General features: G+C 39.2%; 2 protein-coding genes across 2 annotated transcripts; one reads left to right on the top strand and one right to left on the bottom strand.

Annotated features, from left to right (window-relative positions):
* Window positions 1–825: 825 nt before the first annotated feature.
* On the bottom strand, window positions 826–4,138 carry ppp1r15a (protein phosphatase 1, regulatory subunit 15A). The gene is made up of 3 exons (XM_036597614.1): window positions 3,913–4,138; window positions 2,341–3,235; window positions 826–1,348 (listed from the first exon to the last, which is right to left on the bottom strand). Exons 2-3 carry the CDS (start codon window positions 3,226–3,228, stop codon window positions 1,124–1,126), a joined length of 1,113 nt encoding a protein of 370 aa, XP_036453507.1. The 5' UTR covers window positions 3,229–3,235; window positions 3,913–4,138; the 3' UTR covers window positions 826–1,123.
* A 2,943-nt stretch (window positions 4,139–7,081) lies between these two features.
* Window positions 7,082–12,783, top strand: LOC118826605 (U2 small nuclear ribonucleoprotein A'). Its single transcript, XM_036597617.1, has 5 exons — window positions 7,082–7,149; window positions 8,167–8,420; window positions 10,036–10,218; window positions 10,344–10,421; window positions 11,993–12,783. Exons 2-5 carry the CDS (start codon window positions 8,209–8,211, stop codon window positions 12,135–12,137), a joined length of 618 nt encoding a protein of 205 aa, XP_036453510.1. The 5' UTR covers window positions 7,082–7,149; window positions 8,167–8,208; the 3' UTR covers window positions 12,138–12,783.
* The last annotated feature ends 1,394 nt before the right edge of the window (window positions 12,784–14,177 follow it).

Here is a 14,177-nt window from a genome sequence, read left to right on the forward strand (position 1 = left end):
TGTCCTTGTGTATCCCCCAAAGTGCTTGCAGTCCCTTGCAATTTCAAGAAGTATCATCAGAAAGGGGCTTTCCTGGTCTTTCAACCAGCAAATCACACCATAGACACTACTGTGACTCCACTGTAGAAGGTGAGTACGCATGTTTACAACAAATGCAGTTTTAGTTACATTTTTATTGGACAGTGTCTTTTTAAAGAAGCATTTTTTAGATGTGTCAACAACATTTTTAAATGTTTCAGAACATCAGAGTGTTGTAAAGGTTCTATACCAATTAAAGTTTTTGTCCTATACATCAAAGCTAAGAACCATTTAGGAACATTTATTTTTAGATGCAAACCACCTCATGGATCTGGGCCCGTATCTAGTATATGTTCCTGTAAGATCAGCATAAACAAGACATTAATCTGATTCTAAATCAGAACTCCTACATTAAGAAGCTTTGTGGACATCTTCTAAATCTTTCGTTTAGCAGGCTGAAAGTTCTCCACAACAGGGGGGCCATTAGTAGCCAAATTTTTTTTAAGAGCAGTGCTTTGCATCAGTGACACTGTGCGCCCTTGATAAGAATGAATCACTTCAATGTTTTAGTCAAAATGGAGCTTGATACAGACAAATGTGTTAAGATGTCTCATTCTTGTTTGGCTTTCTGTGGGACAGTTTGTTCTTGGACATCTGTCCGTAACTTTCTGAGTCTATGAGCCTCAGTGGACACACTGACCCCCTCTCAGTGACGAGTCCCAGAGGACAGAAAGGCTGTTCCTCACTGTGAGCACATCCGATGACTGACAATGCCTCCTGAGAAAGAAACGCAATGTCTCATTCCAGTTCATCTAAAAAAATGTTTATTGAAACAAAAAACAAATAGTTAACAGATCCTGTTCTACATACAAGATTCACATAACATCAATGAATGAACTGAAATACACAGTAACAATATACACAGTGCAAAAAAGTCACACTAATACAATCAATGGAAAGTGCTTATTGTAGTGCAGTAACTTCAATGTGTAGAGGTAAATAGCATATAAAACACCACAGAAACAGTGCGTATAAAATAACCTTAACAAACAGGAAGTAAAAATAGGAAATGTATAAAATACAATCAGTAGAATGGTAAAATGTTTTAGGAGTGCTCTGGCTGAGCTCCTCTCTGAAGTCGGTCCCAAACCCTGGTTCTATGCTCTGCTGTTAGGCAGGGGCTGAGCATCTCTTCAGTTCTCTCTACTCTTCTTCTGAAACGCTCTCTGTCTCTGGCTAGCTCCAACCAGCAGGATCCATCTCGTGCTGCCTCGCTGGCAGAGCTCCAGGCCACCAGGTGGTGCACTGTTACCTCCTCACTGAAACGTACCTGAGAATGAAAACATCTACAGTTCAGGAAACAAATTCAGAAGATGTCAAAGAGGTTGAATCATGGTGTTACAACCAGCCACACCTGTTAACATAAGAAGGCACAAAGTAGAACTGAAAGCGCTTGTGTCCTACAGTTTTCTTGTGTTTAACATTTTCTTCCAAATTCCATGTGATATTTCTGAGGTTTTATGCACCAAAACAGTCATTATTCAAGTTTACATGAAACAAAACTCAAATTTCATAGAACTAAATATGCTGTTTTTGTTACTGTACCTTTAAAACTGATGATGTAGGCCTTTTAAAAAGCAAGTCTTGAAACTCTTACAATGTTTACAGACTACATCAGCTCACTAGGTGAGTAAAATATTTTATTTTTTCTATGATTTAAATTCAAAGCAAGTTTGTTGAATTCTGGCTGGAGATGAACTTCTGCTTGGTAGATCTCCATAAACATGCTGGAAACACCTGCTCTGCTCTCTAGACAGAACTGCTTGGTTGTTCTTTAAAAAAAAACAGGCCTTTTCTAGCTGCTAAAGAGTAATGCCTAAATATACACCTATCTCTTACATGGTGAGTCATATTTGAGCCTTTCATTGGGTGTGGCATACAAGGGTGTTGTCAACACATACTTTATCATGTTGTCATGAAAACAAGCCTCATGACTACTAGTCATGACAAACTCATTCTTCCATGAACTGTTCTTTCTCATGACCTGCACAGCACTGCATCAGTAGTTTTCCTAAACAGATCTCTATTTAGGAAACATTCCTAGCATGCCGGTCACTGGAGACCATCCTGTCCATTCTGCAGTTTTTAGCACTTTTAAAGTCTTTAACTACAGAGACTGGCATACAGAGTGAAGTGAATGTAAACATTGCCTAATCAGAAGTAACATATTTAAAAGCACTCCAGATCCTTATGCCCAAAAATCCTAATTTTAGTCAGTTCTACTTGGCTATAATGTGAACTGAGCTATTAATGCAATTCTACCTTCTTTGTTCCTTCTTTTGTGCTCTCCTCAGGACTGTGTTCTACATCTGCAGATGTTGTCTTCTCAACCTCATTGACTGGAGGCCTTGAGGTTGTGCAGTTCTGTGTGGTGTCTGTAGACTTTGTTTTGACTCCAGTGGGGCAGGAGAAGTAGAGTGGATTGTAGGGGTCGCTGTTGTTGAAGAAGGACTCCCATAACTCTGTGCTCTCTCTAGATGCTTCAGAATCTCCTTCCTCATCTGACCAGTCTGAATCCTCATCACTCCATTCCGTTTCATCCTCTTCATCCTGAGGAGACTCTTTATCCTTCTCTTCATCCTTATCATCACCAGACTCATCCTCATCACTACTACCCATACCATCTTCCTCCTCTTCTTCAGACTCCCAATCTAGCCAATCGGAAAGCACAACTTCATCTCCACCACCTGCAAGCTTATCAGGTTTGGTCACAGGATCCTCCATGATATTCATTTGTGGATCCAGTGTCTTTTTGTACATGGTGGTTGGTCTAAATTCCATGTTCCTGGCCTCCCATCCAGGGCCCTCCAGGGCCTCCAAGCCCACGGTCTTTTTCTTTGATTCGCCCCTCATGGCCCCTGTTTCTCCAGCACACATCAGGAAAACTTTAGAGTTCAGAAGCTCCGTAACGCTCATAAAGCGACGGATGACTTGCCGAATGACTTCCCACAGATGAAGTCCAATTTTCTCCAACATGGTAAGCACGGGCATTCCAGTGTATGGACTTAGTGGCAGATTTTTATTCATCCTTGTCATGTTAGCAGAATGCACAAGGTTCTTCACAGATGGGATGTACAGGGCTGCCTGTGGTAGGCACCAGTAATATAATGGATGATGCAGATTTGTGGTGAATAGTGCCATAGCAGTCATAATCACTCTGTAAGAAAACAATATGAGTGTGAAATTACTACAAAGATTCACGAACACAAGTCAGTGATACCATTCTTGGGTACTTAGGGCATTCTTAGCCTGTGTAGCATTAGATCCGGTCAGCTCCAGTTCAGGGCAGATGAGTCACAGTGACTGCGTGTTTACGCTCACGTATGCTGTAACCTAGCAACTGCGCTGCTGCGGAAGTACGTTAAACTGAACAGTAATTTCTAACATATGTCGTAAATGGTTCTTAAAATCAATATCTATTGAGTCATTTCACAAAGTAGAATGTCTCAGTTAACAAAATATCTTAAACCAAAAGACAAGCCTGTCCAAGGACGAAGCGAAGATGAAGTTGGTTTGTTTCGCCAGCTACTTCTTCGAATTTACCCGTTCCACCTTAAAAGATACAGCAGTAATATTCTGACGCCTCAGGATGTAGATAACTGCTGCACCATTTAAGGTGGAACGTCGAAATTCGATCAAAAACCTGGCGTGTAAGAAACTGACTTCAGTTTCGTGACGGCGAAACTGTTAAAGACACTCCAGCTGGATAACGTTATTCCTAACTTTCTGCTAAAACAGCTACCATTGGGTTTCCAGTTGGCTAAGAAATCCTGCTTTTGGTCGATTAGGACATCATTAATCACAACAAGCCTTAACAAAAAGTCTTGGCGTTACCTTGAAGATCAGCCAGTTGCTTGACAATCACTCCAGCGAAGATTCCGGGCCGCGAAGTTGAACTCACTGGTATTCTCGACAACAGTCGTTGTGTACAGCGAATGAATAGAGTCCATCTCGGATAAGTGACCAGTTTTCGCTCCGTTCGTAAACATCTCTCGCTCAGTGTCTATTCCATGCGCTTCATCCTTTCTCTCTGTAAATAGAAATGACGCTGTGAGTGACGGACACCGCTTATATTCTGGGTGAAGACGTCAGCATTTGGGGGGAGGGGTTTACTGTACGTCTCCAATGGCAATCTGGGAAATCACGCAGAGCGTAATTTCGTTAAGTTTCGAGAAACTCCCACAGCTTGAGCTGGAGTTGCATCATAGCCTTATATGGAGAGTGAAACCAGGCAGACCACGTTCTTTACGTGCCGCAACACGATCAAAATAAACACAAAGGAGAGACTTTCAAGGTCTTTCACAGACTGTCTCTGGGTAAACACAGTAGATTTAGAATCACGCTCGTGTCTGTTATGCGAAGACTTCACCAACAAAAGGCTGTTTGTATACAGGAAATAGATATAAACATATACACAGGTTTGTGTTTTGCTCTTTTTTTCAGAAGTCCCTTGAAAGGAATGTGAAAGGCCCTTATAACGAAAATGTCCTTGCTTTTTTGACACAAGTTTGGTGCAGTATGCACACATTGTTAAAGTTTCAAAACGTGATAGTCACTTCCCAGACCGTAAGAATTCATTGTTTGTTTGTTTTTGTTTTTTGATGTCACCAAATTTACATATAGTCGCTCCCCAAAGAAAAACAAGTATATCCAAGATAGAAACTTTACAAAAGAGGGCAAAAACATTATTGACTTTCAACGTAAGTTAATGTAAAGAGATTTTATTCAAGCAGTTTTAGAGCATTTCTGTTGGTCCAATCATCAACATTTTCACACAAGGAAAAGGACAACTGCTCAGCTCAAATTACGGAGAAAACTAAAAATGGCAAAAAACAGATACTTGGGTTTTTATGATTTACAAATGAGCAACACATTACAGGGAAACCCTGAACAAATGAGTGGAGAAACGCAATGAGTGCAGATGCTTCCAGACAGGTGTACTGCATGATAAAATGTATCCTACTGTACAGCTGGGATAGGCTCCAGCACCCCACCGCGACCCAGAAGGATAAGCGGTTTAGATGATGTATGTATGTATGTATGTATGTATATCCTTCTGTGCTCTGTGGAATATGTAAAAGTGCTAAGCAGGGCCATTAGACCTCGATTTTGAAGCAAGAAGGCAAGGGGAAAAGATCTAAGTGGCTTTGAAAGAAGGTTACGGATAGCAGGAGCTTCAGTCACAAAAACTCAAGTGACTGAAGTGACTTAGCTCTGTGGGGAAACACATCAGTAAATTTAGTTGAAATTGTTCCTGAGGTGACTGACAGCTAGAAGAGTCCATCCACAGCTGCATAAAGAGGGATATTCCAGTAGAGTTGTGGGGAAGGGCCCGGTTCTGCCGATGTGGTTTGGTCCACCTGTGCCCTTAGGAGAAAGAGTCACTGCAAATCAATACAAACGTAATTATGTCTGTCTACCTTTCTGTTCTGCTGGGGAAATTACTTTGCTGATGATGGTGGTTTAGTAAGGTGTTGAGCAACCACAAGCCAAAAGAACAGTTTAATTGTGTCTTGGCATAGATTCTACAAGCCTCTACATCTCTATTGTAAAGATTGAACCGTTCTTCTAAAAGATATTTCCCTTAATTGGTGTTTTGATGATAGTGGTGGATAGTGCTGTGCAACACATCAGGGCAAAATATCCCCTAGAGTTAAGATCTGGTGGCAAATTATCCGCATATCAGGTCTTTCTGGAGATTCCATATGACATCATTCTGGAGCAGCGGGACACCCTGGAGGTTCTGGACCTCAACTACAACCAGCTGAATGAGTACCCTTTAAACTGCACCTTTTTCCATATGTGCAGAAAAGGCCACATACATTTATATTAACATCATGACAACACAATGATCTGATTAGTTTATGATTCTTTAGGACACAATTTGGTACATCATCAAATTTCACTTTGTTCAATAATTTTCATACAATCCAGAATCGTTTTTAAACATATATTGAATATAGAAATGGCTTCAGGAGCTACTTACACAGTAGTAGCAACAAAAGCAAAAGCAATACACTAAGCTTTTGGGGGATAGGCAGGTTTGAAAGTACCCTGGACATTTAATTTGTAGCCACATACTTTGTTGAATATTATTTTAATATATTATAATAGATTATAACTTTTGAAAAAAATTGATGCATTTGAATTGGCACCTCTAGATCGATACATCACAATGCTGTGGGGGGGGGGCTTGAGAGCTTCAGAGACTTGTAGAATCCACGCCAAGGCGCTTTAAAACTGTTCTTTTGGCTTGTGGTGGCTCAACAACTTACTAAGATGCTTTAAGTTGATTTTTCTTTTATTTGATCACTCACCCCTGTATTCACCCATTCAGCCTATACCAGTTTTAGTCTGCTCATTCAGGTTGAAGTTATAAAGTGTGTTTCAGCCTGACTGCTTTGTTATTGGTGTACAGTACATTGCAGCCAATCAGAATCTGTTTAATTTTAAGAGATAAGAGGCATTTGGAAAATGGTCATGTAAAATTATTTATGACTTTGGGAAATAATCAAATATAATTAAAATATCATCACTGTCCCAATAAAAAAATATTTACCACAAAATTGCTTTTATAGGAGAAGGGAATAATATTCTTAACGTAAAAAGTGATTTTGCCCCATTTCTAAAGGCCCAATCATCATGAAATTTTAACATAATGCACAGAGCAGCTGATGTGTTCAGTTCATAAAAAAATGAAGATATGAATAGGATATGCGTTTTTAAGCACTGACCATCATGGGACAGAACATATAAACAGGCATGTAAATTAATATTGAGCTTCACCTTATAACAAGCAGAGCATATGACAAAAGCACTTCATAAAAACAACAGTTAAAACTATATAATCAATAAACTAGAGTTAAAGCTGAAGACAGCTGTCCATCTATTCTAGTCTGCTGGCTGCTGGCCTAAATGGGGTGAAGGAAGGGGTTAACAGGCAATGTGATTATCCAGATCTTGTGATCCTGACTCCAGTCATGAAAGAAGGCCTTTATGAGTTTAGAGCAGACCTTCACTGCACACAGTCGGAGACCGTCTCAGCACACCCTACTAACCCAGCTAACACTGGTGAGTATGATTTTAGCTATTGAGATGTGGTTAACTCCACTGATGTAGATCACTGTAGTTTTATATGTATGTAAATGTGATTTATCCATCACTATGAATTTCTAATGACACTTTCTGTGTTTTTGGAAATTATTTTTTTAGTCCTGACTGTTTTCAGTGCTTTCTATGTTGGTAGCTGTTTAATGTTTTAGTTATGAAGATAGCATTTGTCATTTTAGCTTGAATGACATCAAACTATTCCTCCTGTTGAAAGAAAACTATGTGACAAGTCTGAGGCAATAGAAAGGTGATGATTTTTTGATACTTGAAATACATAACTTTGATCAAAAGAGCAGTTTTGCATCACAAGATTGTTGCATGACCCAGATAAGATATGACGTGCACTGGGGTCATCTGCTCATTTGGATAGCAGTCAAAATACGTTTAGAGCTCTCCCTTAACAGTTTTCTATGATGTCAGTTTTATTTGCACCCATGTTTAGAACTTAAAGGGTATTAGCTTGAGCTCAGACATGTGTCTAAACCAGTGGTCACCCTGGAGATCTACTTTCCTGCAGAATTTTGTCTAACCTGCATCTAACATGCAAGCACTATGCTAACATACTAACACGAATGCATCTGATCCAGTCAGTCAAGGAATTCTGAAGAAGTGAATTATCTGGAACAGGTATGGCAGATTGTGGTTGCAACTTTGCAGGAAGGTAGAGCTCCCATGACCAAGGTTGGTGATTAGTGGTCTAAGTTCTGTATGCGTATGTGACCACATTCTTTCCGTGTAGTATTTACATGACAGTGGAATTTTACCTATTTTGATTGTAAACTGCTGACATTTACACAGAACCAGGGCTGCACAAAATACCATATTGCAGTTATGTTGCAGCATATTGTATATTGCATATTGTGGAGCAAACTGTCCAATATTGCAGTAACAATATAATGATAACAATTACGGAATAATTACTGAATGTTACATTGTACAGTACAGCAACGAAATGTAGAACCTTTACATGTTTTTTAGGGTGTCTGTAGCCTGGTCAGGTGGTGGCCACTATGTGTCCTGATGCCGTGGTGGTGGGGATCTGACCACATGGAGGAGTGTGAGAGCAGTGTAGTGGAGGCAGGGGCCCTGGCCCCTGGGAGCCCCACCACAGAGCTGGGCTTGAAAAGGCTCTCCTTCGCGTATCAGGGCCTTCTAGAGATTCCTTATGACATCATTCTGGAGCAGCGGGACACCCTGGAGGTTCTGGACCTCAGCTACAACCTGCTGGATGAGTATCCTTTAAACGGCACCTTTCTCCATATGTGCGGAAAAGGCCACATACATTTATATTAACATCATGACAACACAGTGATTTGATTAGTTTACGATTCCTTAGGAAACGATTCGGTACATCATCAAAATTCTAACTTCATCACGATTTGATTCGATTTGATTTAATTTTTTAAACATACATTGAATACACTAATGACTGCAGGAGCTACTTACACAGCAGTAGCAATACAAACTAAAACAGTATACTAAGCTCTTTAGGTGTGGTTAGGTTTGAAAATGGCCTGGGATTTTTATTTTTAGCCAAATGACAAACACAAATTTTATTAAATGTTATTTTAATAGGTTCTAAAAGATTATAACACTCGAAAAAATTGATTCGTTTAAATCCTTCATATCGATGCATTTCAGTGCATCAATACATATTTCATTGCTGATTGAAACTTTACAGAAGAAGGAAAAAAAGTCTTAGCTTTGAATGGAAGTTAATGGTTTTTAAAAGTTTGGTAACATCTGGACTACTTCTATTGGTCTGTTCATGATTAATTTTAACATACTGTAGTAGGCAGCTGGTTTTTTCAAATTCTGGAAAAACAGAAGTAGACAAAAAAGTAGATACCAGATTTTGCCCCAACAGCGACAATTTGCAACCACAATTAATATAAATGAACTAAAATTGAAATTTGAATTCCTCTCAGTTATTTTTACTAATAAGTAAGATGCTAACAATTATTGCTAATTTGCTAATACTTTGCATTTATTATCAGCTTCCTGTTCACCAAAGTGTCTTCTGTGAAGAGCAAGTTTTGCCATGATTGGACAATTTTCTTTTCCACTGTTGTTAAAAGCACATACCAAAAATCTTTTGGCCCAAAGGTAGTTTAAACAGCTGAAAGCTTGAGTGCTGATGAGAGCTGATATTCACAACAAGGGGATAAAATATGTGGTATTTTGCCTTTTTCCCAGGGCCTTACTGTCACAAATATTGTTTTCCTCAAAATAAACCTGGTTAGTTTTTAATATGTTAGGTTATTGCAAACTGACAAAGAAAATATGCTCATTTACCAAAAACATGCGAAGTTAAGGGTCCCCTAATGGTGTAACTGCTAATATTGAAGACAGGATGGTTGCAAAAGGCCCAATAGTGTGGTGGTGTTGGTGATGGTGGGTGGGTTGTTTCTACTTCAACCGTTAGCTAACCTTAGGCCACCAATTTGGTTGAGACATGGCCATAACAAGTAAACAAGAATATTCCACTGTCTTTTTAATTAATTAAATATAATTTTTATGTGGGCCCAAAAGATCCTGATTATATTATTGGGTTACATCTAATATTTGCCGGAGAGTCTATGCAATCAGCCTTGCATTCAAACTAAAAAGACTGAAAAGCTTTCCAAACACTAACCATGACTGCAAATACTGCAGGTAAGTGCAAAAGGAAAAAATAGAGAACAAATAACCCATTAACACACACCCACAGTCCTTCTAGCACACAAATGTTCTGCGGTGTGTTCTGCAGGTTTCAGAGTGCCATCGCATTACATACACTAATAGAAGCTTTTGGTCTTGTAAAGTGCCTTTATCAGTGGGTGGCAGTCCTTAACTCAGCTGGTAACGGAGCCCAGCTTTGCTGGTTGAGCTGGAGAAGCTGAGCACCCTCATCCTGGACTGCAACAACTATAATGCTCATGTCAAGTTCCCCTACATGCCCAGCCTCACCACCCTGTGGATCAACAAGAACAAAATCAGCAACCTGCCCATCATAGTGGAGGAGATCCGCTGCAAGTTCCCCAATATCAAGTGGGCTACATTCATCTCTTCTTCTGTTTGATCAGTCATAAAGGAGCAGGAGACTCAGTGTTAATACCACATGACTGTATTTATTCAGAAAAACTAATAAATGTCATTGTTTGCTGTGTTTACAGGATACTTAGTATGATGAACAATGAAGCAGCACCCAGTTATTTTAATGGAGGAAGTCTGACTCAGTATATTGACTACAGGTAAAGAAAGTAACACTTTATCCTCACTATATTTAAAACTTGCAAATGAGCTCAGTGAGGATTAGTCACAAGATTGGTCACCAAAAATGCACGTAATGTGATTATAAAGATATTTATTCATTGCATTGAATTGAATTGCACCAGTTTTTCAAAATGTCTGTGTAATTCAATCATTAAGATGTAAACAAAGTCATTCTCAGTGGTTTGATGTGAAAAGGTCTGTTCTGGAAAAAAAAAAAACATACAGAGTCAGAATTGTTCACAGTGGTGGCGATAGGAACCAGATGTCTAAAGATTATGCAAGACCAAACTGGTCATTTTGGATCGCAAATAAAATGGCTATATTTGCATATATATATATCGTGACTCCAGGGTTCCTGTCATCACCATTGTAAAGAAATCCGCACCATCTCACATCAAGCCACTCTGAATGCCATGTGTACTTCTTTATGTTTGAATTATGCAGAAGATTTTGAAAACGCTGTAGAATTCTCCTTTGTACGAATTCTGGTGTATTGCGCCCTCTGGTGGTCAAGTTATAAAAAACGTTATAGTAAAGTTATAAAAGTTTTTCACGTGGATAAGAAGATGGCAGGCGTTGAAATAGCTCCTGTAAAAAGTCTCTTAATGAAGAGAAAGTATGATAAAAAGAAAACCAGAAACTGTCAGTGAAAAACATTTCAATTTCTTTTAATTTCTTTCACTTTCTATATGTTTGATAAGGTCCCTAAAGCCACTGTGATATTTGATGCCGTTTTGTTTACAACAGCTTTACATATTTCCTTATGCAGCTCTGAATAGATAGGACTTTTTCTGCAATTTTGATTGTAAATAAAGCACTTAGCATGTACAAAGAAGGATCCTAGTTTGTGAATATGAGGGAAAACTTCGTCATTTCTTGCATCATTATTGAAAATTAAGTGGCTTTTTTCTTTGTCTCACTTGACCCTTGAACCAGTGTGATGATCAAGGCAACAACAGCTCAGTGTTCCAGTAGGACTTTGTAGATTACATTAAATAAGCATGTATGGGCTACAAAGTGTACATCCAAAGTTCCATAAATTGATGAAAAAGAATGAGATCTCCTTCCCGTATTTTAGACAAAATTAAGTTTTTTTACACTGTTAGAAATAAAGGTTCTGTGCATGTACATTTTACGTTCATTGAGGTACAAACAATGTAAATGTTCCCTCAAACATACAACAGCGGTTTTAAGATCCAATTGTGTACCTTAAATAAGTTTTTCCAGGTGAAAAGTACAGATTTGTACCTTTTCATAACTTAATGTTTAAAACAGAACAATAAAACAAAAATCCCGGAGACGAGACGGGGTGTGTGGAGTCAATACAACTAAAATATAATTTCAGTGTATTATGGAACAGTTTTGTTCCCTGACTAAAGGCACTTAGCTGTACCCTTGAGGGTTCCACTCCAGTGACAAGAGGCGTACTGCCTCACTGACAGTTACCTTTTTTTTGTGAGTGTAGAAGTTCAAAGCTCATTCAGTGTGTTTATGAAACATAGGTTCATTCTGAGTTCAGCTCGATTTGTCTCCACTCCCTCCTCTGCAGGCAGTACGTTATCAGTCAGATTCCCAGCCTGGAGGTCCTAGATGACACAGAAGTGCAAGAGAAAGAGCGAGCGCTGGCCAGGAAGACCTACAGGATGCAGAGGATCAGGGAGGGCAGCAAGAAGAGGAAGGAGCTCCATCACTGAGAGCCAACGGCTAATCGTTTCATCAGACCCTGTCGGGCCGCATGCCAAACCAACCTGCACTCTCTAAATCTCAGAACAATCCAACCACTCATTCCAGGCCTTTATAAGCTTTAAGAGAAGAATGTGAACTAGTACATGTTTGCATTCACAAGGTGATTAGAACTGACTTAAAGGGCCTATCTGCTATTTTTATCTTGTATTTTGTTTTTCCCATGAGGTTAACTTATGATGTGTGTGTGGTTTTGTGTACCAAAAACAGTTTGTTTTTATGTGACTGTTTTCCAATCTCTCTTAGAATCAAACAAGCTGTTTTTGTTACTGTGTCTATGAGACTGTTATATATAAATGAGCTCTGTTCAGATTTGGATAGCCTGTATTGCGTCTCATTCAAAAAGCAGTCCAGGCTGAAACACTCCTTATAACTTCAAGTTAATGGGTGGAGCTAAACTACTGTAGGTTAAATAGGTTGATATGAAAACAGACTGGTTTAGCAGTTTAATTTCCATATATGAACCGTATGTACTCTGAAACTTTAACGGTGTTTACATACTACAGCAGACTCTTTTATTTAAAAAAATAAATTAAGTAAAATATGTTTTTTCATTAAATGGGCCCCTTAAAGCCCTGATGCATGCATGATAACCGTCAACAGAAATACTTTATCTTCTTTGTTTTCTCTCTTAAATGAAATAAACATTATGAACATGTATGTAAGTATCCCTGTTTTGTTCATTTAAAGACTCATAATCCCCCTGCTTCTCTAACTGTGATGAGAAGAGGAAAAATTAAGACTTTTGTTTTGTTTTCAGGGCACAGCAGTTTCTGATGTTTCAGCAGTGGTACAGTGTGAAATAGTGTATTCCTAAAACTCCATCCGGACCAGTGAGTTCAAACTGGCATATTGTGCAACATGCAAAACACTTTTCATTGGCTCCTGTTTAACCACCCCAGGAGTGGAGCTTTATTTCAGCCATACAGCTGAAATACAGTTTATTCTATTTATATGATTCTTCAATATCATGAAACACCTTTGTAGAGCTACAAGATGAGAATAAATAGAGGTAATTAAGCCTAAAACTTAATGACTTTGACCTCTGCTGTTATGGTTTGTAATAAAGAGCTGATTCATTACCGTATAAAATGTAATATAAAATGTATGAAAAATAATTTGACACGTGATCGTCTTTCTTATCGAATAAAAGCCATACCGTACACGAATAATATTTTAGTATTTCTGCAAATGTGTAAAAATTAGTCGATCTTTGCTAGGACTGAAAATAAAATGAAACCGAGTGTGTGAGTCGCAGTTCTGTTGTGCGCTGTGTATTACGGTAACGCAGTGGTCTCTGCTGCCTGCCTGGCTCTTCAAGGAGCACAGCACAGCTCCAGGTTTTGGGAAGTGTGAGAGATAGCTGGGTAAGTCCTGAGAAACGGAGTACGTGGAGTTTGGGAAACATACTATAGATGTTCGTATTGTTTGTGTTAATACAACTGATTTCTCTGCATGCTATTGTGAAAGCCAGCTAATAAAACGCTAGCTAACGTTAGGCGTGGCAGACAGGCCACTAACAGGTCGACGAGGCTTAAGTCGGCTTCCTATTCGCCAGGTTCAGGTTCGAATTTGCCCGTTCCACCTTAAAATGGTGCGGCAGTCATTACAACACCTGAGGTGACAGAATGTAACTGCTGCACCATTTAAGGTGGAACAGGAAAATTCGAACATGAAGCTGGGCGAATACGAAGCCGACTTCAGCTTCGTGACAGGGCGCAAGGTCGAAATTGTGGCTGCCAGCACAGCAAGCTGTTGCAACAGGTAGTGTGTTGTTTGTGAAACGAGTGTAGAAATACGAAGTTTATTTTGCAGGCTAAACTAACGTTAGCCAGTTAACTGGTTGACAGAACCAAGGCTTGGGCGAGCGAGCTAACATTTAGTTGAACTGAATTAGCTAGCTACATAGCAACATAGCTAGCCAATAGACCCGTACGATTAAAGAGGGTTTATTTATGTATTTCAAAGATCATTAGTATGATGTCAGCACG

The sequence above is a fragment of the Colossoma macropomum genome, unplaced genomic scaffold (genome assembly GCF_904425465.1).
Source record: "Colossoma macropomum unplaced genomic scaffold, Colossoma_macropomum, whole genome shotgun sequence".
Lineage (NCBI taxonomy): Eukaryota > Metazoa > Chordata > Actinopteri > Characiformes > Serrasalmidae > Colossoma > Colossoma macropomum.